This window comes from Phocoena sinus, chromosome 4 (genome assembly GCF_008692025.1).
Source record: "Phocoena sinus isolate mPhoSin1 chromosome 4, mPhoSin1.pri, whole genome shotgun sequence".
NCBI lineage: Eukaryota > Metazoa > Chordata > Mammalia > Artiodactyla > Phocoenidae > Phocoena > Phocoena sinus.
Window position 1 is genome coordinate 35,680,690 of NC_045766.1, and position 25,890 is coordinate 35,706,579.

Here is a 25,890-nt window from a genome sequence, read left to right on the forward strand (position 1 = left end):
AGAGAAAAATAGGAATAATCTGTCACTTATGAAAGAATTGGCAATCATGGAGCTATGTAATTATAATATAGGAGGTCTTATTGGAAGTGATGCAGTAATAACATGGGATGGCAATGGGATGGTATAGGAGAGAATGTGACATATCTTCTCAACTGCAGAGTCGCTGAGGCTGAGAGTAAGGTACAGCAGAAATGTATGTAAGATTGTCAGAAATTCACGTTACTGGCCATTCTACTTTCATTTTTAAGTTCTCACTGATAGAAAATACGCACAAGGACCACTGGCAAGATGAGAAAAATACCTCTTCATTTATCTAGCAAGTGCCTATAAAATGATGACCTCTAGTAACTCTGTTGGAGAATAAGACTTAAACCTGAGGTGGAAGTGGAGTTTCCTACCGTCTTTCTCAGTCTAAGTCTTAGGACTTAGAGAAACAAGGAAAGAGAAGAGGAGAAAAAGAGAGAAAGCAGTGGTGATGGAGAGAGGAGAGAGAGAGAGAGAGAGAGAGAGAGAGAGAGAGAGAGAGAGAGAGAGAGAGAGAGAGAGAGAGAGAGAGAGGGGCCTGACAGATTGTGAGTCTGCTTACTCCATCATCTGTATGGATGACGAGTTAGATCAGAGAAAGAGCCTGGATGGCTTGAATCACACACCTAGTCTCAAGAAAACATAGATGAAAGAACTGGTCACCTCCCTTTCCGAGTATGTGACCTTGAGTATGAAAAGTGGTGCATTGAATGTCATCACCTTAATAATTAGCTCCTCCAGCTACCTTGGGGTGGGGTGAGGTGGGAAAAGGGTGGATAGGGAGGCCCAAAGTGCTCCCCCTAACAGTCCCCACCACCCACGGAGCAGGGAGAGGAGTAGAAATCCTTTTGTCTCTGGAAGGGTGTGAGAATAAAGGGAGAACTGTTAAGTTCCCTCCTTCTCCAATACAGATACTCAAAGGTTGTGTAATTTGAGGTTTGGCTATTGCTTTCTAATAACTGCATGAATATTTTCAGTTGCAGGTGGGTTATGCCTCTACCTCCTCACTTCTTAGTGACAAATTTCCATCTTATCTTCACACAGTAGCCAGTGATAAGATCCAGTCGGAGGCCATGGTACAACTTATCCAACATTTTGGTTGGGTCTGGATAGGCACCATAGCAGCTGATGATGATTATGGAAAATACGTAGTAAAGATTTTTAAGGAAAAAATGGAGAGTGTCACCCTCTGTGTTGCATTCTCCGAAACCATTCCCAAAGTCCATTCTAATGAGAAAATGCAAAAAGCTATTGATGCTATAACGAACTCCAATGCCAGAGTCATTGTGCTCTATGCATCTGATATTGACCTAAGTCCTTTCATGCTGGAAATGGTTTACCATAACATAACTGACAGAACATGGATAGCGAGTGAAGCCTGGATCGCCTTCGCTCTCATTGCAAAGCCTGAATATTTCTCGTATTTTGGTGGAAGTATTGGATTTTCAATACCAAGAGCTGATATATTGGGATTAAAAGAACTTCTTTATGATGTAAATCCTGGCAAGGATCCAAATGGTGTACTGACCATTGAATTTTGGCAAACTGCTTTTAACTGTACTTGGCCCAATAGTAGTGTTCCATACAACACTGACCATAGAGTGAATATGACTGGTAAAGAGGACAGATTACACGCCATGTCTGATAAATTCTATACTGGAAAGGAGAAGTTGGAAGATCTTAAAAATACCTATCTGGATGTGTCTCAGCTAAAAATTACACACAATGTCAACCAAGTTGTGTATTCTATGGCATATGCCCTGGATCGTCTAAGTAGATGTGAGGAAGGACACTGGCCATATATTCCAGGAAACACCTGTGCATATATACTGATTTTGAGCCTTGGCAGGTAAGTTGTGGTTTGTTTTACTTCATGATATAGTTTGACATAAAAAGCATTCATACAATTAAAACCATTGATCTGCTTTTGTACTTCATAGACATGATTTTATCACGTGCCCCCTAAAAGAATGGCTTGCTTATGTTACCTAAATGGGCATTTTAGAGTTTCCATTTGTTAACAGAGTTATTATTAGGTTTGCTGTGAATGATAGAAAACTTTCCCCATACAGTGCTTTAAACAAGATAGGTTTTTTTCCTTCACATAAATGAAGTTTGGAGGTTAGCATTCTGGGACTGAAAGAGTGGCTTAGGAATTGAGGTTCCTTCTACCTTGTCATTTCATCACTCTGAATCTGTGCGTTCACCTCATAATTCCATATGGCTACTTGGGCTTCAACCATCACGTCCACACTCTAACCAGCAGGAAGGAGAATGGACAAAGATGCGTATATGGCTCCATTTAAGGACATTTCCTGGAAATTACGTACAATTCTCTTTACATCCCATTAGCCGGTATCTAGTTATGTGGTCACATGTAGCTGCAAGGGAAACTGGAAGATGTAGTCTTTGTGCAGTGTCAGAGGGGCCATGCTAGGGTGTGAAGGCCAGGAGGTGAAGATTGTTAGGACCACCTTGGAGATTGGCTCTCACATCTCCTGTCTCAGGTCTGACTTCCCAGCAATTCATGTTGGGACACAGAAACCCTAATGGTCTCACCAAGATGCACACCTAATCAGAGGGCTCCTCTGCTTACATCCTTCAGTACCTCCCCTCTCCTATAAAGGATAAAGCGTGAGCATCCCTGGTCTGACACTGTCAGCCCTCTACGATCTATGCCATCAGCATCTCTGACTCCATTGCTCTTTCCATGACCCTCACCACTTTATTTTCCAGCAACACCAAATTGCTTGTCCCAACAGGGTCCACAGTGGCTGGAACCACTGCATCTTCACTTTTATTTTTATTTTCAAATTGATCCCACGATGCACTTAGTTTTGTATCTCTTTAGCCTCCACCAATCTGTGGCAGTTCTTCATTCTTTCCTTTTTTTTTTTTTAATGAACGTGATACTTTTCATAAGTACTGGACAGCTATTTATGTTTTTCAATTTATGTTTGTCTAATTTTTTTCCTCATGATTACATTTAGGTTATGCATTTATGGCTATAATACTGTAAAGGTGATATGTATCCTTTTCTATGTCTCATCAGGAGGTACATGATGTCACTATGTCTCATTAATGGTGACATTAACTTTGATTACTTAGTGACAGTGATGTCACCATGTTTTTCCATTATAAAGTTACTATGTTTCCCTTTGTAATTAATAATTACATTGTGAGGCAATATTTTGAAGCTCTGAAAATATTGTTTTACGTAATGCTTTGATCCACAAAGTTTAGCATCCTTTGATGATGATTATTGCCTGAAACAACTATTACTGTGTTATTTTTAAAATGGTGATTTTTTTTCTATTTCCCTCATTCCTTCTACATTTATTAAATGGAATTATACTTTTCCCTCACTAATTTATTTGCATCACATGGACTCATGGATATACTGTTCTATGAGTATAATAATTCGTAGCTATCATTACGCATTTTGTTGCTCAAAATTCTCCAGGTTGGACAATTTGTATTGTATTGTGTTGTATTTCTCTGCCCCAGTCTTGAAGTAACCATTTCCCCGGAGTCCTATTTCCATTTACTGGAGAATGGAATTTAGAAAGCAAGATCTGAGTACTAAGTTGTTCATCGGTACTAGGGAAACTGTAGTAAATTCAAAATGAGAAATTAAGTTATGCTACAGGTGAGTTCTTTCATTTTAAAAGAAATCCTCTGAGTACTTTTTTAACAAAAAGGATCTTTTTATATGGTAAACAACAATCTCTAATTTGTTATTTGAAGATTTCAATATTGCAATTTAAATTTGCTCAAAAAGCAACAAATATGTGTTAGGATTGCAGAGAAAAGAGTTTTTAGAGAGGGTCAAGGGACCACATAGTGTTAGGGTGAATGGTGGTGGTGTAGTCCAAGGGAGAATTCATGCTCTTTGACACACTCCCGGAATGATGTAAGTAAAAACTGAAAAGTAAGACCTCACAGTAGAGAGAGTTAATAGGCACATTTAAGGATGCTTCATAAATGCATCAAAAAGTAAAAAATTGTGATTTATTTAAAACCAAAATGATAATGCACTCCATAATCATTTTTCTCAGCTTATCTCATTAGCAGACTTGGTCAGAACATATATATATATATATGTAAAACCGTTTTACTCCTGTGGTTTATTTGGACATTTCTAAATTCTTTTTCATGCCTCGTGGTAGGGAACTGTCCTACCATCCAATGGTGATAAACAGATGGAATTATGGAAAGGCTGTAAGGTTGCAGCCTTTGAAAATTTCCTTGCTTGAGTCTTCTGAAGACTGAGAAAGAAAAATATGCCTCTCCCCAGTGGACTTGGCAGTAAAAGTCACCCTGTTGTGAACTCTGATGTAGATTTCATGTTGACTGAGAATAGCAAACAGTAAAAGAGAGAGAGATAAAAGGGCAAGCGACCTGGAGTAGCCCTACTGGTAGATGGTGATTATTATAATACTTACCTTTGTATACTGACTTACTAAAAGCTTCTAGCTATATTACCTTAATCTCTACGACAGAGGTAGGGCAGGGATGATTTCCCTTCTTTTACAGACTGGGAAACTAATGCTTAGTTAGGATATATGACTTGCCTAAGGTTATGTCATTTGACAGAGCCAAAATATGACTCCAAATCATCATACACCATAATTCAGGCTCTTTCTGCTATGTTGTTTCTCTGGTTTGTGGAGGGTTAGGGATTGGACTGGGCCCTCTGGTTGGGAGACATAAGTCTAGCATGTGGTGCTGACAAAGACCAAGGGCACAGGATATATCTCAGTGCAGACTGGTTACCTTCATACTAAAGAACGTATGCTCTTACCCCAGCTAAGGTTGACTGGGTAAAGCAAGAGTACTAGAGGTATTATTTTGTTAGGGGGTTCCTATTTATGTCTATGAAGTTATTCTGTAGGTGTACAATCAGCTCCATCCACTCTTGTACTCTTAACAATGGCCTCTTTGGCACACCCTTGTCTCACATATTATTCCCGTGGCTTAGAATCTCTTTGATTCCAGTATTTGTCAGGCAACTTGCTACCATTTTTTTTCTTTTTCTGAGCTGCACTCTAATCCTAGGTTTATCAACACAATTCTTTTCTCTACACAACAAAGTACAAACACAATATTATCTAAAATGCCGCAAAGTTACAAAACTCAAAACAGAAAATGTATAGTACTGACTGTACAATAAAAGCCAAAAAAGCAATGTACACATTGCCAAGGTAATTTGCAGGACCAGCATGAATACCAACACAACGTGGGGGTGGGGTGCTTCTGTGGTGACCCGACAGAGCTGGCTCTCCACTTACGAGTTTCAGAGAGAAAGGGAGATGTGTGTGTGCACGCACATGAGTACGTGTGAAAAGAACCATTTGGGGTATTAGGCCCTAGAGGTCAGAAGAGGACTCAAGCGGAGGAGCAGGGTCAGGCTAACTGGAACGGCAGCTGCGTAAAATCACACCCTTTCCTGTGGGACCCTGCAGGCCAACAGGATAGAGCACGAACAGGCCACCAGATCGGCCCCAGGTCACCTGTGGAACGGGAAAACATGCTCCCAGGCTGGGGCTGTACCACCTCCTGGAGCCCCCTGCTCATCCCTGCTGGCTTTGTCGCTAAACTGACTCTCAGGAACTGTGGAAGCTTTCTAGCCAGAAAACTGGAGGGCATCTTTATAAGCACGACCCCAAACCAACAACACTCCTGCAGCCGGAACTCTGCCGCCAGGGGAAATGTAGCAGATACTGCCTTCACCTTCGAAGCTTGCCTCTGAGTGAGGGATTTCTTTCCTACCGATCCTCCTTCGTCCAGAAAAGTGACAAAAGTGAGTTGGATGGGAGTCCAAGTCACAGGGCAGAGCTTCAGTGGCCCTGCGTATCGGGAGGAGTTGAAGCTGGAGCGGCTCCTGCGGCTGCGGCGGCGGGGGGACTGCGCCAAGGGGAACGCGACCTTCTCCTCATCCGTGGGGGTGACCTGCGCCACATGGGAGGCGGTGGCGGCATTCTCCTGGGAGGGCTGAATCGCCGGGGGGCGGGGGAGGTGGCCGAGGCCAGGGGTCCAGCAGAGCGGTGGCAGTGATCTCCTGGCCATCGATGTGTACTCCGTCCATGTGCTTCAGCGCCTTCTCGGGCTCATCTGGATTCTCAAACTACACATATACGTAGCCTTTAGACAGATGCGGGTGCATCCTTTCCACAGGCACGTCAATCATTTTAATTTTCCCATAGGTGGAGAATATCTCCATGATGTGATCCTTGGTCACATTCCTGGTGAGCCTTCCAATGTGCACTGTGGTGGGTTTAGGCGAAGGGCTCCGCCTTTTCCTTTCCTTTTCATCTCTTTTGGGTGGTTTGGATTTGGAGCGGGAACGCCGCCTGTTGTCCTGCCTGCCCCGACAAGGACTGGGAGAGCCAGGCGAGCTGCCGGAGCTGGAGCTGCGGGATGTGCTGGAACTTCCTGAGCGGCTCGATGCTGAAGATGAGCTGGAGCCGCGGCTGGAGCCCATGCTGGTGCTCGAGCCCGAGCTGCAGTTCGAGCTGGACCGAGACCTGGTGCTGCTGCTACCACTGGAAGCGCTGCGCCTCTTTCGAGTTTTATCCCTGTCACGATCCTTCTCGCTTGACTCCTTGGTGGCCCCCATATCTTTAGAGCGATTCTTGGACTTCTCATCAGAGCCGTCTTTGCGCTTGGTAGGAGAAGGAGCCCCAGTGCTGGACTTTTGTATTATTTTCTTTGACTCCTAGCAAGCTCTTCTTTTTCACTCCTGATAAATCCATTTTCCCCTTCCGAGGTGTTCAAAGCAGCAATGGCGGCCTCACTTATCTGAACTCTCCCTTCTAACTTGAGTCTGAGAAACGATCCTTAATGGATAGCAATTTACGCCAAAGTGCAGCATCTTCCAGCCGCCGTGACCTCCTCCCCGTCTCCTCAGCCTCTGAGGCCGGCGCCGCTCTGGCGTCAGGATTAGGGAGCGGGAAGGCCTAAGTTTTTTTAAAACCCAGCTCAGATGGCTACTTCCTGGGGAAACCTCCTTCAGTTTTCCTAAGGCAGTTAGTTAGCCACTCCCTCATCTATGCCCTCTCAACACTCTTTCCACATCAGCAACACAGAGTACATTGAATTTACCATTAGTACCTGTTTATTTGTCTAGCCCTTCTACTGGACTGTGAACTTTGGAAGGGTGGGGAATGGGTCTTGATCTTCCCGTCTCTAGCACTTGACATGCAGGGAAGGGAATGATGGTAGTAGGGTAGACTGGTACCTATTAGTGAAGAAATCTAAGAGGGAATATCTTCTCTTCCCTAGGTTTGTAGGTATTAGGAAATATTAGGCATCACTTTACCTTGGTATAGATCAGTACTGTCTAATAGAAATTTAAAAGCCACACAGGTAATTAAAACTTTTATAGTAGCCAAATTAAAAAATAAAAAGGAACAGATGAAGTTAAATTTAATATATTTTATTTAACCCCAAATAATACTTTAACACTTGGTCATAATCAGGATAACTTAATATAAAAATAATTACATGAAATTATTAAGGAGAGAGTTTACATTTTTTTGAACTAACTTTTGCAACCCAGTGTGTATTTTACCCTTATAGCCCATCGCAATTTGGCCAGCCACTTTTCAAATTTCAATTGTCATATGTGGCTAGGAGCTGTTGTATTAGACAGCAAAGGTATAGAGGAATAGGGAAAAATTCAGTCCCATGAATTAGATAGGAGTTTTGAGATTATTTTCTTCATAAACCCTGTTTTCTAGGCAATCAAATTTTTAAAAATTGTTTTTTTCCCTGTTGTTTTTCCCCCTTTTTTTCTAGTTAATGTGTTATTTGAAGACACTTAAGTTTACAACCCATAATGGAATGAGAATAGAAGTTGATGATAATGGAGATGTGGCTGGATACTATGATATTCTAAATTGGCAATTAGATGATAATGGAGAGATAGCCTTTGTGAAGGTTGGAGAATATATATTCACAGACTCTAAATTTGAACTCGTGATGATTAAGAATGTGACAATATTTTGGAACAACGAATCATCAGAGGTTAGTTACTCTGACATCTTATTTTGTTTATATATAGAGAGAATTGCATTTCTATACTCTTTTAGGTGCTATGGAATATCAGAAACCTAGAGCTGGCTATTCCAAGTTAATTTTCCCGAATAAAATACATATCTTTTCTATATATAGGTTCAGATCTTTTGTTTTTGGAACTTTTTTTGATTATAGTTTTAAATATTAGTTCTATGATTTTGTTTTCCTTCTTCAAGTACTCCAAAATGTTTGACTTCCTTTGTCTCTTCCTTTTATTCACTTTCTTTCTGATAATTTTTGCTTTATTCTTTATCTCATCCTTATTCTCTTTATTGTTTTCCTGCCTTTATTCAATGCCCCTTATTAACTTTTTACTCAAGTATATATATTTTGAACACCTTGTGACTTTTATCTTAATTTTTGAAATAGTTTCTTTCCTGAGATAAATGAACTTTTTTCATTTCTTCCAGTCTTATATCCATTGATGTTTTAAATTTTAAAATATCTGGTTCGAGATATTTTTGACATCTACAAGTGCTTTTCTGAGAATACTTAATTGAAGTGCTAGGATATCTATTTAAAGTGTTACAGTATTCTTCTGCTTAATGGTTGTGTGTGTACGTTTTAGAGGGGAATTTTAATTTACTGGAATATTTTTTTTAAAATTTTATTGAAGTATTGTTGATTTACAATGTTGTGTTAATTTCTGCTGTATAGCAAAGTGATTCAGTTATATACATATATACTTTTCTTTTCCATTATGGTTTATCACAGGATATTGAATATAGTTCTGTGTGCTACACAGTAGGACCTTGTTGTTTATCCATCCTATATACAATAGTTAGCATCTGCTAATCCCAAACTCCCAATCCTTCCCTCCCCCACCCCCCTCCCTCTTGGCAACCACAAGTCTGAACTCTGTATCTGTGAGTCTGTTTCTGTTTCATAGATATGTTCATTTGTATCGTATTTCAGATTCCACATACAAGTGATATCATATGGTATTTGTCTTTCTCTTTCTGCAATGAACACTGGGGTGAAAGTATCTTTTTGAATTATGGTTTTCTCTGGATATATGCCCAGGAGTGGGATTGCAGGATCATGTGGTAGCTCTATTTTAAGCTTTCTAAAAAAAAATTTATTGGAGTATAGTTGCTTTACAATGTTGTGTTAATTTCAGGTGTACAGCAGAGTAGATCAGTTATACATATACATATATCCACTCTTTTAGATTCCTTTCCCATATAGGCCATTACAGAGTATTGAGTAGAGTTACCTGTGCTATACAGTAGGTCCTTATTACTTATCTATTGTATATATAGTAGTATGTATATGTCAATCCCAACCTCCCAATTAAGCCCTCCCCCCCATTACCCCCTGGTAACCATAAGTTTGTTTTCTACATCTGTAATTCTATCTCTGTTTTGTAGATAAGTTAATTTGTAGCCTTTTTTAGATTTCCCATATAAGTGATATCATATGATATTTGCCTTTCTCTGTTTGACTTATTTTGCTCAGTATGACAATCTCTAGGTCCAACCATGTTGCTGCAAATGCATTATTATTATTATTTTTTAAGGCTGAGTAGTATTCCATTGTATATATGTACCATATCTTTTTTTTTAACATCTTTATTGGAGTATAATTGCTTTAAAATGTTGTGTTAGTTTCTCCTTAACAACAAAATGAATCAGTTATATATATACATATGTTCCCATATCTCTTCCCTCTTGCGTCTCCCTCCCTCCCACCCCCCCATCCCACCCCTCCAGGCGGTCACAAAGCACCAAGCTGATATCCCTGTGCTATGCGGCTGCTTCCCACTAGCTATCTACTTTACGTTTGGTAGTGTATATATGTCCATGCCTCTCTCTTGCTTTGTCACAGCTTACCCTTCCCCCTCCCCATATCCTCAAGTCCATTCTCTAGTAGGTCTGTGTCTTTATTCCTGTCTTACCCCTAGGTTCTTCATAACATTTTTTCTTCTTAAATTCCATATATATGTGTTAGCATATGGTATTTCTCTCTCTCTTTCTAACTTACTTCACTCTGTATGACAGACTCTAGGTCTATCCACCTCATTGCAAACAGCTCAATTTCGTTTCTTTTTATGGCTGAGTAATATTCCATTGTATATATGTGCCACATCTTCTTTATCCATTCATCTGCTGATGGACACTTAGGTTGTTTCCATCTCCGGGCTATTGTAAATAGAGCTGCAGTGAACATTTTGGTACATGACTCTTTTTGAATTATGGTTTTCTCAGGGTATATGCCCACTAGTGGGATTGCTGGGTCATATGGTAGTTCTATTTGTAGTTTTTTAAGGAACCTCCATACTGTTCTCTACAGTGGCTGTATCAATTTACATTCCCACCAACACTGCAAGAGGGTTCCATTTTCTCCACACCCTATCCAGTATTTATTGTTTCTAGATTTTTTGATGCTGGCCATTCTGACTGGTGTGAGATTATATCTCATTGTAGTTTTGATTTGCATTTCTCTAATGATTAGTGATGTTGAGCATTCGTTCATGTGTTTGTTGGCAGTCTGTATATCTTCTTTGGAGAAATGTCTATTTAGGTCTTCTGCCCATTTTTGGATTGGGTTGTTTGTTTTTTTGTTATTAAGCTGCATGAGCTGCTTCTGTATTTTGGAGATTAATCCTTTCTCAGTTGCTTCATTTGCAAATATTCTCTCCCATTCTGAGGGTTGCCTTTTGGTCTTGTTTATGGTTTCCTTTGCTGTGCAAAAGCTTTTAAGTTTCATTAGGTCCCATTTGTTTATTTTTGTTTTTATTTCCATTTCTCTAGGAGGTGGGTCAAAAAGGATCTTACTGTGATTTATGTCACAGAGTGTCCTGCCTATATTTTCCTCTAAGAGTTTGACAGTTTCTGGCCTTACATTTAGGTCTTTAATCCATTGTGAGCTTATTTTTGTATATGGTGTTAGTGAGTGATCTAATCTCATACTTTTACATGTACCTGTCCAGTTCTCACAGCACCACTTATTGAAGAGGCTGTCCTTTCTCCACTGTATATTCCTGCCTCCTTTATAAAAAATAGGAGACCATATGTGCGTGGGTTTATCTCTGGGCTTTCTATCCTGTTCCATTGATCCATCATTCTGTTTTTGTGCCAGGACCATACTGTCTTGATTACTGTAGCTTTGTAGTATAGTCTGAAGTCAGGGAGCCTGATTCCTCCAGCTCTGTTTTTCGCTCTCAAGATTGCTTTAGCTATTCGGGGTCTTCTGTGTTTCCATGCAAATTGTGAAATTTTTTGTTCTAGTTCTGTGAAAAATGCCAGTGGTAGTTTGATAGGGATTGCATTGAATCTGTAGATTGCTTTCAGTAGTAGAGTCATTTTCACAATGTTGATTCTTCCAATCCAAGAACATGGTATATCTCTCCATCTATTTGTATCATCCTTAATTTCTTTCATCAGTGTCTTACAATTTTCTGCATACAGGTCTTTTGTCTCCTTAGGTAGGTTTATTCCTAGATATTTTATTCTTTTTGTTGCAATGGTAAATGGGAGTGTTTTCTTGATTTCACTTTCAGATTTTTCATCATTAGTGTATAGGATTGCCAGAGATATCTGTGCATTAATTTTGTATCTTGCTACTTTACTGAATTCATTGATTAGCCCTAGTAGTTTTCTGGTAGCATCTTTAGGATTCTCTATGTATAGTATCATGTCATCTGCAAACAGTGACAGCTTTACTTCTTCTTTTCCGATTTGGATTCCTTTTATTTCCTTTTCTTCTCTGATTACTGTGGCTAAAACTTCCAAACCTACGTTGAATAAGAGTGGTGAGAGTGGGCAACCTTGTCTTGTTCCTGATCTTAGTGGAAATGGTTTCAGTTTTTCACCATTGAGGACGATGTTGGCTGTGGGTTTGTCATATATGACCTTTATTATGTTGAGGAAAGTTCCCTCTATGCCTACTTTCTGCAGGGTTTTTATCATAAATGGGTGTTGATTTTGTCGAAAGCTTTCTCTGCATCTATTGAGATGATCATACGGTTCTTCTCCTTCAATTTGTTAATATGGTGTATCACGTTGATTGATTTGCATATATTGAAGAATCCTTGCATTCCTGGAATAAACCCCACTTGATCATGGTGTATGATCCATTTAATGTGCTGTTGGATTCTGCTTGCTAGTATTTTGTTGAGGATTTTTGCATCTATGTTCATCAGTGATATTGGCCTGTAGTTTTCTTTCTTTGTGACATCCTTGTCTGGTTTTGGTATCAGGGTGATGGTGGCCTCGTAGAAAGACTTTGGGAGTGTTCCTCCCTCTGCTATATTTTGGAAGAGTTTGAGAAGGATAGGTGTTAGCTCTTCTCTAAATGATAGAATTCGCCTGTGAAGCCATCTGGTCCTGAGCTTTTGTTTGTTGGAAGATTTTTAATCGCAGTTTCAATTTCAGTGCTTGTGATTGGTCTGTTCATATTTTCTATTTCTTCCTGATTCAGTCTTGGCAGGTTGTGCATTTCTAAGAATTTGTCCATTTCTTCCAGGTTGTCCATTTTATTGGCATAGAGTTGCTTGTAGTAATCTCTCATGATATTTTGTATTTCTGCAGTGTCAGTTGCTACTTCTCCTTTTTCATTTCTAATTCTATTGATTTGAGTCTTCTCCCATTTTTTCTTGATGAGTCTGGCTAATGGTTTATCAATTTTGTTTATCTTCTCAAAGAACCAGCTTTTAATTTTATTGATCTTTGCTATCGTGTCCTTCATTTCTTTTTCATTTATTATTGATCTGATCTTTATGATTTCTTTCCTTCTGCTAACTTTGGGGTTTTTTTGTTCTTCTTTCTCTAATTGATTTAGGTGCAAGGTTAGGTTGTTTATTCGAGACGTTTCCTGTTTCTTAAGGTAGGATTGTATTGCTATAAACTTCCCTGTTAGAACTGCTTTTGCTGCATCCCATAGATTTTGGGTCGTCGTGTCTCCATTGTCATTTGTTTCTAGGTATTTTTTGATTTCCTCTTTGATTTCTTCAGTGATCACTTCGTTATTAAGTAGTGTATTGTTTAGCCTCCACGTGTTTGTATTTTTTACAGATTTTTCCTGTAATTGATATCTAGTCTCATAGTGCTGTGGTCGGAAAAGATACTTGATACAGTTTCAGTTTTCTTAAATTTACCAGGGCTTGATTTGTGACCCACGATATGATCTCTCCTGAAGAATGTTCCATGAGCACTTGAGAAAAATGTGTATTCTGTTGTTTTTGGATGGAATGTCCTATAAATATCAATTAAGTCCATCTTGTTTAATGTATCACTTAAAGCTTGTGTTTCCTTATTTATTTTCATTTTGGATGATCTGTCCATTGGTGAAAGTGGGGTGTTAAAGTCCCCTATTATGAATGTGTTACTGTCGTTTTCCCCTTTTATGGCTGTTAGTGTTTGCCTTATGTATTGAGGTGCTCCTATGCTGGGTGCATAAATATTTGCAATTGTTATATCTTTTCTTGGCTCGATCCCTTGATCATTATGTAGTGTTCTTCTTTGTCTCTTCTAATAGTCTTTATTTTAAAGTCTATTTTGTCTGATATGAGAATTGCTACTCCAGCTTTCTTTTGGTTTCCATTTGCATGAAATATCTTTTTCTATCCCCTTACTTTCAGCCTGTATTTGTCTCTAGGTCTGAAGTGGGTCTCATGTAGACAGCAAATATATGGGTCTTGTTTTTGTATCCATTCAGCCAATCTGTGTCTTTTGGTGGGAGCATTTAGTCCATTTACATTTAAGGTAATTATCGATATGTATGTTCCCATTCCCATTTTCTTAATTGTTTTGGGTTCGTTATTGTAGGTCTTTTCCTTCTCTTGTGTTTCTTGCCTAGAGAAGTTCCTTTAGCAGTTGTTGTAGAGCTGGTTTGGTGGTGCTGAACTCTCTCAGCTTTTGCTTGTCTGTAAAGGTTTTAATTTCTCCATCAAATCTGAATGAGATCCTTGCTAGGTAGAGTAATCTTGGTTGTAGGTTTTTCTCCTTCATCACTTTAAATATGTCCTGACACTCCCTTCTGGCTTGCAGAGTTTCTGCTGAAAGATCAGCTGTTAACTTTAAGGGGATTCCCTTTTGTGTTATTTGTTGTTTTTCCCTTGCTGCTTTTAATATGTTTTCTTTGTATTTAACCTTTGACAGTTTGATTAATATATGTCTTGGTGTGTTTCTCCTTGGATTTATCCTGTATGGGACTCTCTGTGCTTCCTGGACTTGATTAACTATTTCCTTTCCCGTATTAGGGAAGTTTTCAACTATAATCTCTTGAAATATTTTCTCAGTCCCTTTCTTTTTCTCTTCTTCTTCTGGAACCCCTATAATTCGAATGTTGGTGTGTTTAATGTTGTCCCAGAGGTCTCTGAGACTGTCCTCAGTTCTTTTCATTCTTTTTTCTTTATTCTGCTCTGCAGTAGTTATTTCCACTATTTTATCTTCCAGGTCACTTATCCGTTCTTCTGCCTCAGTTATTCTGGTCTTGATCCCATCTAGAGTATTTTTCATTTCATTTATTGTGTTGTTTTTCATTGTTTGTTTGCTCTTTAGTTCTAGGTCCTTGTTAAATGTTTCTTGTATTTTCTGCATTCTCTTTCCAAGATTTTGTATCATGTTTACTATCATTATTCTGAATTCTTTTTCAGGTAGACTGCCTATTTCCTCTTCATTTTTTAGGTCTGGTGGGTTTTTATCTTGCTCCTTCATCTGCTGTGTGTTTTTCTGTCTTCTCATTTTGCTTCTCTCTTTTTTTTTTTTTTGCGGTACGCGGGCCTCTCACTGCTGTGGCCTCCCGTTGCGGAGCACAGGCTCCGGACGCGCAGGCTCAGCGGCCGTGGCTCACGGGCCTAGCCGCTCTGCGGCATGTGGGATCTTCCCGGACTGGGGCGCCAACCTGTGTCCCTTGCATCGGCAGGCGGACTCTCAACCACTGCGCCACCAGGGAAGCCCTCCTTTTGCTTAACTTACTGTGTTTTGGGTCTCCTTTTTGCAGGCTGCAGGTTCGTAGTTCCCGTTGTTTTTGGTGTCTGTCCCCAGTGGCTAAGGTTGGTTCAGTGAGCTGTGTAGGCTTCCTGGTGGAGGGACTAGTGCCTGTGTTCTGGTGGATGAGGCTGGATCTTGCTTTCTGGTGGGCAGGTCCACGTCTGGTGGTGTGTTTTGGGGTGTCTATGGACTTATTATGGTTTTAGGCAGCCTCTCTGCTAATGGGTGGGGTTGTGTTCCTGTCTTGCCAGTTGTTTGGCATAGGATGTCCAGCACTGTAGCTTGCTGGTCGTTGAGTGAAGCTGGGTGCTGGTGTTGAGATGGAGATGTCTGGGAGATTTTCGCCGTTTGATATTACGTGGAGCTGGGAGGTCTCTTGTGGACCAGTGTTCTGAAGTTGGCTCTCCCACCTCAGAGGCACAGCACTGACTCCTGGCTGCAGCACCAAGAGCGTTTCATCCACACAGCTCAGAATAAAAGGGAGAAAAAGTAGAAAGAAAGAATTAGTAGAAGTAGAAAGAAAGAAAGAAAGGTGTGAGGGAGGAAGGAAGGAGGGAAGGAAGGAAAAAAAGAAAGAAAGAAGATAAAGTAAAATAAAATAAAGATAAAATATAATAGTTATTAAAATAAAAAAATAATTAAGAGAAAAAACAAAACAAACAAAAAATGGACGGATAGAACCCTAGGACAAATGGTGATAGCAAAGCTATACCGACAAAATCTCACACAGAAGCATCCACATACAAACTCACAAAAAGAGGAAAAGGGGAAGAAATCATAAATCTTGTTCTCAAAGTCCACCTCCTCAATTTGGGATGATTCGTTGTCTATTCATGTATTCCACAGATGCAGGGTACATCAAGTTGATTGTAGAGCTTTTATCTGCTGCTTCTGAGGCTGCTGGGAGAGATTTCCCTTTCTCTTCTTTGTTCTCACAGCTCCCAGGGGCTCAGCTTTGGATTTGGCTCCTCCTCTGCGTGTAGGTGGCCGGAGTGCGTCTGTTCTTCGCTCAGACAGGATGGGGTTAATGGAGCAGGTGATTCGGGGCCTCCGGCTCACTCAGGCGGGGGGGAGGGAGGGGCACGAAGTGCAGGTTGAGCCTGCGGCGGCAGAGGCCGGCTTTACGTTGCACCAGCCTGAGGTGCACTGTGTGTTCTCCCGGGGGAGTTGTCCCTGGATCCTGGGACCCTGGCAGTGGCGGGCTGCACAGGCTCCCCGGAAGGGGGGTGTGGGCAGTGACCTGTGCTCGCACACAGGCTTCTTGGTGGCGGCGGCAGCAGCCTTAGCTTCTCATGCCCGTCTCTGGGGTCCGCGCTTTTTGCCGCAGCTCGCGCCCGTCTCTGGAGCTCCTTAAAGCAGCGTTCTTAATCCCCTCTCCTCTCGCACCAGGAAACAAAGAGGGAAGAAAAAGTCTCTTGCCTCTTCGGCAGGTCCAGACTTTTCCCCGGACTCCCTCCCGGCTAGCCGTGGCGCACTAACCCCGTGCAGGCTGTGTTCTCGCCGCCAACCCCAGTCCTCTCCCTGCGCTCCAACCGAAGCCCGAGCCTCAACTCCCAGCCCCGCCTGCCCCGGCGGGTGAGCAGACAAGCCTCTCGGACTGGTGAGTGCCGGTCGCCACCGATCTTCTGTGCGGGAATCTCTCCGCTTTGCTCTCCGCACCCCTGTTGCTGCGCTCTCCCCCACGGCTGCGAAGCTTTCCCCCTCCGCCACCCAGAGTCTCCGCCCACGAAGGGGCTTCCTAGTGTGTGGAAACCTCTCCTCCTTCACAGCTCCCTCCCACTGGTGCAGGTACCGTCCGTATCCTTTTGTCTCTGTTTATTCTTTTTTCTTTTGCCCTACCCAGGTACTTGGGGAGTTTCTTGCCTTTTGGGAGGTCTGAGGTCTTCTGCCAGCGTTCAGTAGGTGTTCTGTAGGAGTTGTTCCACGTGTAAATGTATTTCTGGTGTATCTGTGGGGAGGAAGGTGATCTCCGTGTCTTACTCTTCCGCCATCTTCCCCACATCTTCTTTATCTATTCATCTGTCAATGGACTTTTAGGTTGCTTCCATTTGCTGACTATTGCAAATAGAGCTGCAATGAACATTGGGGTGCATGTGTCTTTTTGAACTATGGTTTTCTCTGGGAATATGCCCAGGAGTGGGATTGCTGGGTCATATGGTAGTTCTATTTTTAGTTTTTTAAGGAACCTCCATACTGTTCTCCATAGTGGCTGTATCTATTTACATTCCCACCAACAGTGTAGGAGGGTTCCCTTTTCTCCACATCCTCTTCTGCTGGAATGTTTTGATTTTCATTTTTTGTTTTCTTCCTATAGTAAACTTATATGGAGGCACAATTCTATCTTTAGTTGTTTCTATGGACAGGGATGTGGGTTTTAGGTGGATCACAAGTCTCTATTTCAAGACTGCCTTCTTCTGTTAGTAGAGTGCAGAGCAATTTATTTAAGAGATGACTTTTGTGTGAAAGGGGAAGGCTTAACTTGTCTTTTGATTTTATGGTTCACTCTTGTTTCTATAGAGCTCTGAATTTTCTTTTCTTAGTTTTTACCCTTTCTATCACTTCTCCCTCTGTATACTTTCTGGTCTCACTGCAGGGGTGAAACCATCACTTTGAGTCCCACCTTCAAGACCTTGCCCTATAGCCTGACATTTTCTTTCTAAGGATGTTTTGTCTACTCTCCAATAACCTTAGCTTGTCTGCTCCCCCTTACTCTTTTCTGCACAGTTTCCCCAGAGTTCCATCATTTCCCATACACCTAGGGATGAGGAGGGAGCTATAGAGGTGGCCTTGGTGGAATTTAATGGCTATTTCTCTAGTTATAATTACTTTGAAATTTATAATATTTTCAGGCTCTTTATGATGCTGAAGTTGTGGTCATGTGTGGTTTTATTTACTCTTTTTTTCTTTTAAATCTGTATGGTGTTTTTCAGAGACTGTGGAAAGATTCACAGTTTAGTAGTTACCATTACCCTGGGACAACCCAGAAGTCCTTCCCTTCCCTCTCTGACCATAGTTCTGGAGGAACTTTATTTCTTCCTCCTTATTTTTTTCTTATTTATTCCCAGGGCCAAAGAATGCGAAGTAGGATTTACAAGTTCATAATATAATTTGATGTAAGGAACATTAGCTTCCAGTATAGCATATATATATATATATATATATATATACATGGGTGCATAGACAAGTCAATAAGTTTTAATATATCATTCAAAAAATCCTTTTTCGAGAAATTATAGGAGAAAAGGGTGAGTTTCATAAATTTCAAAATTCTTTAAAAAAATTGTTTTCAAAATCGTTCTGGAAAGCAGTGGATATGAGATTTGAAGATTTGGTTGTAAAATACTTACTCCAGATAAAAAGCTGTTATTTTTGTTATTACTGTTATTAATACTGAATTATTATTCATTATTATTACAATTTTAATTCCTCCACTTCCTATAGCAACAGGTGGGCTTTGCTCTGCAGAACTGCAGGTCTGAACATTTTAGAAGAGAAGCTAGAGACAGGGTGCCCTGGTTACACAATGTAAAGATAACACCTAGAGAAGCACTGGGGAAACCTCATCACTTACCAGACTGCTGAACTTTTTACCCTTAATGAAATAATAGTTCTAGGAGAGAAGAACTGTAGGGCTTTTGATATTCCAGTTTAGTGTTTATCTGTAGTGTTACAGTAAACCGATAGGGTGGTAGAAGAACATTGGCAATTTAATCTTCCATGTGAATCTTCTGGAGGAAGCAGCAGGAGTGAGAAAGAGCTATAAGTGGGTGTCAGGACAGCCAGCAGTTTTCCTTTGCTTCTTCAAGACATTTTTGTGGGGAGGATGTCTTTCTTCATCTGTTTCTTATTCATGTATCTTCCCTCTTCTTGTGTGGCCCTTTTGACCTGGGATCTGAGATCCCCAAATAGTCTTCTGAATCATACTGGGAAAGGACATAAGAATACAAGAAAATTAAGATTTCCAAGCTCCTATGCTGTGCCAGATAGCAGGGGGGTCTTTTTATCTCTTTTTTTAGTCCTTGGTTTTCCATGGGTATCAATAAACATATACAGACTCATGTATACTCATAGATACATACACACATACATACATGCATACACGCTAGTTCCTCCCTTTCTTAACCCAACCTTAAGCAGCTCTTGAATACATTTTGGCAGGATAAAAATCAAAACTTCGTGTTTGCCACTGTAGGGGCCATAGTTCTTCTGCATTTTATTTCTTTGGCTTAGAGCTGCTCTGTCCAATACAGTTGTCCCTAGCCACATGTAGCTTTTAAAATTAAAATTAACTAAAATTAACTAAAATTAAAAATTTGCTTCCTTAGTCACATTAGCTACATTCCAAGTACTCAACCGCCGCGTGTGGCTAGGGGCTACCATAGTGGACAGTACAGATATATAACACTTCCATCATTGCAGAAAGACAGAGCTGCCCTAGGCCTAGCATATAAACCACCTTCTGTGGCCCAGAGCCCTCTCCCTGAATGGGGCCTGAGACTCTTCCCTTTTGTATTCCTGGTGCTAGCCATAGAGCAGGTGCTCAGTATAATGTTCTGCACGGAACAAGAGAAGATGCTATTGCTTGTATAAGCAAGGTTCACAGAATGCTCACTCTACTAAAAATTGATAGAAAAGTAGTAAAATGTACTAGTAGATTTCTATTTTAATAATGTTTCATTAGAGCATAGTAATTTTATTTTTCTCATCTTTATTAAAATTAGGGTTATTTTTGTTTTTTTAAAAAAATTTTTATTTTATTTTTTCCCCCCGGCCATGCTGTGCAGCTTGTGGGATTTTAGTTCCCTGACCAGGGATTGAACCCGTGCCATCCTCAGTGAACGTTCGGAGTCCTAACTACTGGACCGCTAGGGTATTCCCAAGGTTATATTTGTATAATGAAATTGGTTCAAATGTAATTCAGTACAAATTCACTAAGCATGTGCTATGAGTCGACCTCTGTGTTAAGCACTGCAAAAAGACCACTGCCCTTGCAGCACTTAAAATCTAATCATTAATTAATTGAACAGATATTTATTGAACACAATATTATATGTGCTAGACACTCTTCTAGGAACTGGGGATGTGTTAATGTACAAAACAGAACAAATCCCTGCCTAATGGGACTAACATTTCAGTGGGAAGAGACAGGCAATATACAAGATAAATAAATAAGTTATATAGTATTTTAATGGATGATAATGTTAGGGAGAGAAAAATAGCAGGGATTGAGATAGAGGGTGCTGGCAGGAGTGTTGTACTCTCACATAGTGTGGTCAGGGAAGGCCTCACTGAGGTGACATTTGAACGAAAACTGAAAAGACAGTGAATCCATGCATTATCTAGGGGGAGAGCATTCCAAGCAGAGGAAACAGCAACTTTTAAACCCTGAGGTAGGGGTACTTTTGGCATTTTAGAAGAACAGGAAAGAGTTCAGTGTGGCTGGAAAGAGTGAGAGAGAGAGGGTAGTGGGAGAGGAGGTAAGAGGGGTGAGAGAGGGTCAGATCACATAGAGCCTTGTGGGCTGTTGAAGGACTTTGGCTTTTACTCTGAGTGAAATGGGGAGCCACGGAAGAGTTTTGACAGAGGAGAGTCATGATCCAACTTAGAGTTTACAGAATTATTCTATCTGCCATGTTGCAAATAGACTGAAGGGGACAAGAGTAAAATCCACTGGATTTGCTGATGGACTGGCCTTGGAAGTGTCCTGCACCAACGATTAGTAGATGGTATAAGGCATGATTTAACTCATGATAATAAACTGAATCTGGAGGTTGGTAAGCAGATGGGCCTGAGTGAAGGTATGTGTAGGCAAGTAATAGAAGATATGGTTGGAGATGATGGGTGAGACTGGTGGTGTCAGTGACAGAAATAGGGAATTCGAGAGGGGGAATAGGGTAAATGGGGGTAGTTTTGGACATGTTGAATTTGAGGTGATGGTGAAATCTCAGAGTAGGGACATGTTGGGAGTTTAGGATATGGAATTAGAGGTCAGGTGGGAAAAGTTGGTGCTACAGTCAAGTTTTGGATGTTCTTAGGTAGAGGTGCTGGTTGAAGACAAGAGAATGAATGAGCTGCTTTATATTGAGAGATAAAAGCAGAGGATCAAGGACTAGAGCCAAAAAAACAACAAACAAACAAACAACACCCACAGTGATGAGGTAGGTAGAGGAAGTAGAACCAACAGAAGAAATAAAAGGACCCAGTGGAAGCCAAGGGAGCCTGCATCTCAAGGAGGAGTTGATCAAGAGTGCCAGATGTCCAAGAGAGAGAAAGGAGAACGGTACTAGAGGAAGAGCTGTCAGACTTGGCAAGAAACATTTTAGTGAGGTGAGTGGGCTGGAAGCTAGATCATGAGGGTTGAGAAGGGAAGGGATACTGAGAAACAGAACAAAAAGACATCAGCTTACTGTGATGATTTTCAAAGAAAGTTATATGGAGAGCCCTTTTCAGAACACTGGGTCAGGAGAGAGGAAATATAGTCATTCTGTGGTGATACACACACACACACACGCGCGCGCGCACACAACCCTTTTAAGAAGCCTGTCTATTGTGTTTAGCAATACATACTTAAGTAATCTTACATACCATAACTGAGCTCATAGATTTCTGATATTTTCCATTATTATCTAATTCAGATTTATCTTGGGAAACTCAACATAGGAAAATTCTGATTTCCAAAATGAATCTTTTCACTTTCCAAAATGAATCTCTGCTTAATGGAGAAATACAGCTTCTCTCCTTTTTAAATAGGAAGCTCCTCATTTACATTTAGATATAAACCGATTTACAAACATTGCATTCATGGTGGGTTTCAATGTGCACAACCATGTAGAATGTAAAGGGAGACCTATGTTTACCGCTGGGTTTTCTAAGCTCTTTTTGTGAGAAAATATTCCAGTGCTGTGCCTTGTCCACTTTTCCTTTTTGCCATACAATTTTCCACATGGAATAGACCTTTCATTGTTATTTTCTACTGATTCTGTATGACACATCTTCAGACTGTGTTGGGATGACTTTGCTGAGAAGAAGTCTTTCTCAGGCACTCAAGATGATTCTTGGGATCCCCCCTCAACGAGAAACAGACTTGACAAATTATCCTCTCCTCAGAGCCCCATGGACATGGACCCTGGTCTGAGTCTTCCAGGTTAGAAAGAGTTAGGTTTGGGATTAGCTTTGATAATTTCTAGAATCAACCACAGGACTTTTCTAGAATCCCATTTCTAGAATCAACTATAGGACTTTTAGCAAAATTCCTCTAGGCTTTCCATTTTATTATTCTCTTTGTTATTCTTGCCCAGCTATCCTGGGTTTCCCAAGATATTGCAAAACTTCCACAGAAATCCAGGTGGAAACTTTCTTAGCCTGGCAAGGTAGAGACAAAGGGCTTTGTTACATGCATTGTATTTATCTTTGCTAGCTTCCCCATTCAGTGTGTACTGACCTGTGTCAGCCTGGGACCCGGAAGGGAATTCGTCATGGGGAACCAATATGTTGCTCTGACTGCATCCTGTGTGTTGATGGGCATGCATTACGGGAACCAGGTAGAGATGGTCATTTTTTCACTGGTATTAAAATGGAAGGATATTAAACATGTTTGGGCAGAGAGGGCCTTGGGAGCCTTCTTTATAAATAGATGTGAACAACTTATGACAAAAACTATAATCCATCAAACTATTGGATGTTCTGTGCAGTGCAAAAAATTATAACATTATGTTTTTTTAATATAAATTTATTTGTTTTTATTTATTTATTTATTTTTGGGTCTTCACTGCTATGCGTGGTCTTTCTCTAGTTGCAGCAAGCGGGGCTACTCTTCATTGTGGTGCGCGGGCTTCTCATTGTGGTGGCTTCTCTTGTTGCAGAGTATGGGCTCTAGGTGCACAGTCTTCAGTAGTTGTGGCATGTGGGCTCAGTAGTTGTGCCTCGCGGGCTCTAGAGCGCAGGCTCAGTAGTTGTGGCGCACAGGATTAGTTGCTCCATGGCATGTGGGATCTTCCTGGACCAGGGCAGTTTTAGTTCCAAAGCTGCTACATTCGGGAAAAAGACCAACATCCATGAATTTAAGAGGGGAACATTTTTTTTAAATGATATGTGAAATATGAATACATGGGTTCGCAAAAAAAAAAGTGTTTAGAATTATTTCAATTTCTGAAATAGATTAAATATTAGTTATGGAAAAATGTGAATGAGTAGTAAATAAGTGAATTACAGTTCTATGTTTTACAGAATTATCTCTAATTTAGAAATATAAGATTTAGAAGTACATCCCTAAAGGCAAAGACCGTAATTACTCAAAGTCTGTAGGACAAGTGAATTCTATATCTACTGCTCTATGAATTTTTCACTACAACCTGTTGAATTGCTGTTCTTGACCAGAATTTTAGTTGGGCTTGGTATGCTTAGCCCTATGGAGCATGTTGCAGCAGGTTTATTTTTATCTCTACCTTCTGTTCAAGATAACAACTTGTATGTCTCTTGCCAAAAGGCCCTCTAGAGCAATTTAGTTAAAAGAGGATTTTAAAAATGTAAAGTTTTCCACAAATGGAAAACAAGCACAAGGTAATCTGAACAACTCTTTGGACCCCATGTGGCCCAGTCTCTGCACAGAAACAACAAGAGGAGTCCAATCCAGCAGTCGGACGTGATTGAAAGGGAATTCCAGTCTTTACCTGCATCTCTCATAGAACAGTGAAGAGATCCATTTCATAATCTACCACAAATTCATCTCAGATTTTTTCTTATGTTGCAATATTCTCCTTTAGAGCCTCTGCCCAGCTAATGCCCCCAAAGTTTTTTCAACCTTAGTCAATGTGGTTGTTGTTTTTGTTTCCTTTCTTCTAATTCTCAACCTTTCTTTACCTTTTCTCTCAAATCTGCATCTGGAGGGTGAGGAGAGGAAAGCTGAGTGGGCAAAGACAAAATTCTCTTCAGTAGGTGGAGGAGAAGCTAAATGAAAGATTGAAAACCCTCGTATTTTAATCAACCGTATCCCTGTCACAGTACTCTTAATTGTTTCACCTTAGTAGCTTTAATGTTCTCATATATTTGTGGATTGTTCTTGGGCTTATGAGGGTACACACCTCCCTTCTCAATTAGATAATTGGAGGAAAAAGAAAAGGCATCTTACTGAAAAAGGCCCATGCAGGAAGAGCTGAAACCAAGACGGGAGACTGAATTTCCAAAATTGAAATCAATTCTCAATCTGTAATGTTAGCTGCACACTCTAAAGACCATTTTATCACTGCTTCTTTTTTTTTTAGATATTACATATTCTCTATAGAAAATTTCAGTGAGTCTTGCATTAGGCTTTTGGCTCCTCTGGGCTATTCGCAGCTGAAGGGGACAAGTGGATTTCTTTGCAGTCAGTCCTCTGTTCTTTGTTCATTAGGTCAAAGGGAGTGTGAACAATGTGGTGAAGACTATTGGTCCAAATGCACAAAAGAGCGAGTGTGTGCTGAAAGAGGTGGAATTCCTTGCTTATGATGAGGTCCTGGGATTCACTCTTGTCATTCCCTTCATCTTCGGGGCATTTGTGGTTTCGGCAGTCACAGTTGTGTATGTGATATACAGACACACTCCACTCGTGACTGCCAATGACCGGGAGCCGAGCTTTCTCATTCAGATTTCTCTTGTCATCACGTTGCTGTCTTCCATATTCTTCATTGGCAAGCCATACATCTGGTCCTGTATGGCCCGTCAGGTCACTCTGGCACTGGGCTTTTACTTTGCCTGTCTTGCATTCTTGGAAAGACTATTTCACTGTTTTTAGCCTACAGAATTTCCAAATCCAAAACCCAACTTATATCCATTCACTCTCTTTATTGGAAAATCATTGTGCTAATCTCTGTTCTAGTCGAAATTGGCATATGTACAGCCTACTTAGTATTAGAACCCCTAAGGGTGTACAGGAACATGGAATCTCAAAATATAAAGATTATTCTAGAATGTTATGAAGGTTCTGTAGAATTTTTGTGCTCTATATTTGGGATGGATGTCGTCTTGGCCTTGCTGTGCTTTCTTACAACCTTTGCGGCTCGCCAGTTGCTGGATAATTACTATGAAGGAAAATGCGTCACCTTTGGGATGCTGGTCTTTTTTATTGTCTGCATCTCTTTTGTCCCTGCTTACTTGAGCACCAAAGGCAAGTTTAAAGTGGCCATGGAAATATTTGCAATCTTGGCATCCAGCTATGGTTTATTGGGTTGTATATTTGCTGCCAAGTGCCTCATTATTTTCCTGAGGCCAAAGAGGAACACGGATGAAATTGTTGGTGGAAGAGTTCCCACTGTAGATAAGAACATCCAACTGACTTCAGCCTCTGTGAGCAGTGAGCTCAACAATACCAAGGTGTCAACTGTTCAGATGAGTAGAGTCATGGGTTGCATGTGTCCCTCAGAGCTGCAATGGTGGTATGGTTCAACATTCCCTTTCAGGTGGTTCCCACAGCAGCTGCCTGATGTTCTGGGGTAATTCTGAGGATTTGGGTTCTGGTAGTTTAGTCAAAGCATGGCATATGAAGTCTCATACCATTTATCAAGAATTCGAATAACTGTTACTATTTTTTTAACATCTTTATTGGAGTATAATTGCTTTACAATGGTGTGCTAGTTTCTGCTGTATAACAAAGTGAATCAGCTATACATATACATATATCCTCATATCTCCTACCTCTTGCGTCTCCCTCCCACCCTCCCTATCCCACGCCTCTAGGTGGTCACAAAGTACCGAGCTGATTTCCCTGTGCTATGCAGCTGCTTCCCACTAGCTATCTGTTTTACATTTGGTAGTGTTTATATGTCCATGCCACTCTCTCACTTTGTCCCAGCTTACCCTTCCCCTTACCCATGTCCTC

General features: G+C 40.7%; 1 protein-coding gene and 1 pseudogene across 1 annotated transcript in view; one reads left to right on the forward strand and one right to left on the reverse strand.

The window, feature by feature from the left end:
- The window catches only part of LOC116752597 (vomeronasal type-2 receptor 1-like), a 32,364-nt gene extending 6,856 nt beyond the window's left edge, over positions 1 to 25,508 (forward strand). Inside the window, 7 exon segments of the mRNA XM_032629385.1 lie at positions 1,008 to 1,851; positions 1,854 to 1,873; positions 7,825 to 8,052; positions 22,456 to 22,579; positions 24,427 to 24,467; positions 24,469 to 24,757; positions 24,760 to 25,508. Coding sequence (XP_032485276.1) covers positions 1,008 to 1,851; positions 1,854 to 1,873; positions 7,825 to 8,052; positions 22,456 to 22,579; positions 24,427 to 24,467; positions 24,469 to 24,757; positions 24,760 to 25,508 — 2,295 coding nt within the window.
- LOC116753109 lies at positions 5,865 to 6,779 on the reverse strand (annotated as a pseudogene).
- Positions 25,509 to 25,890: the final 382 nt, after the last annotated feature.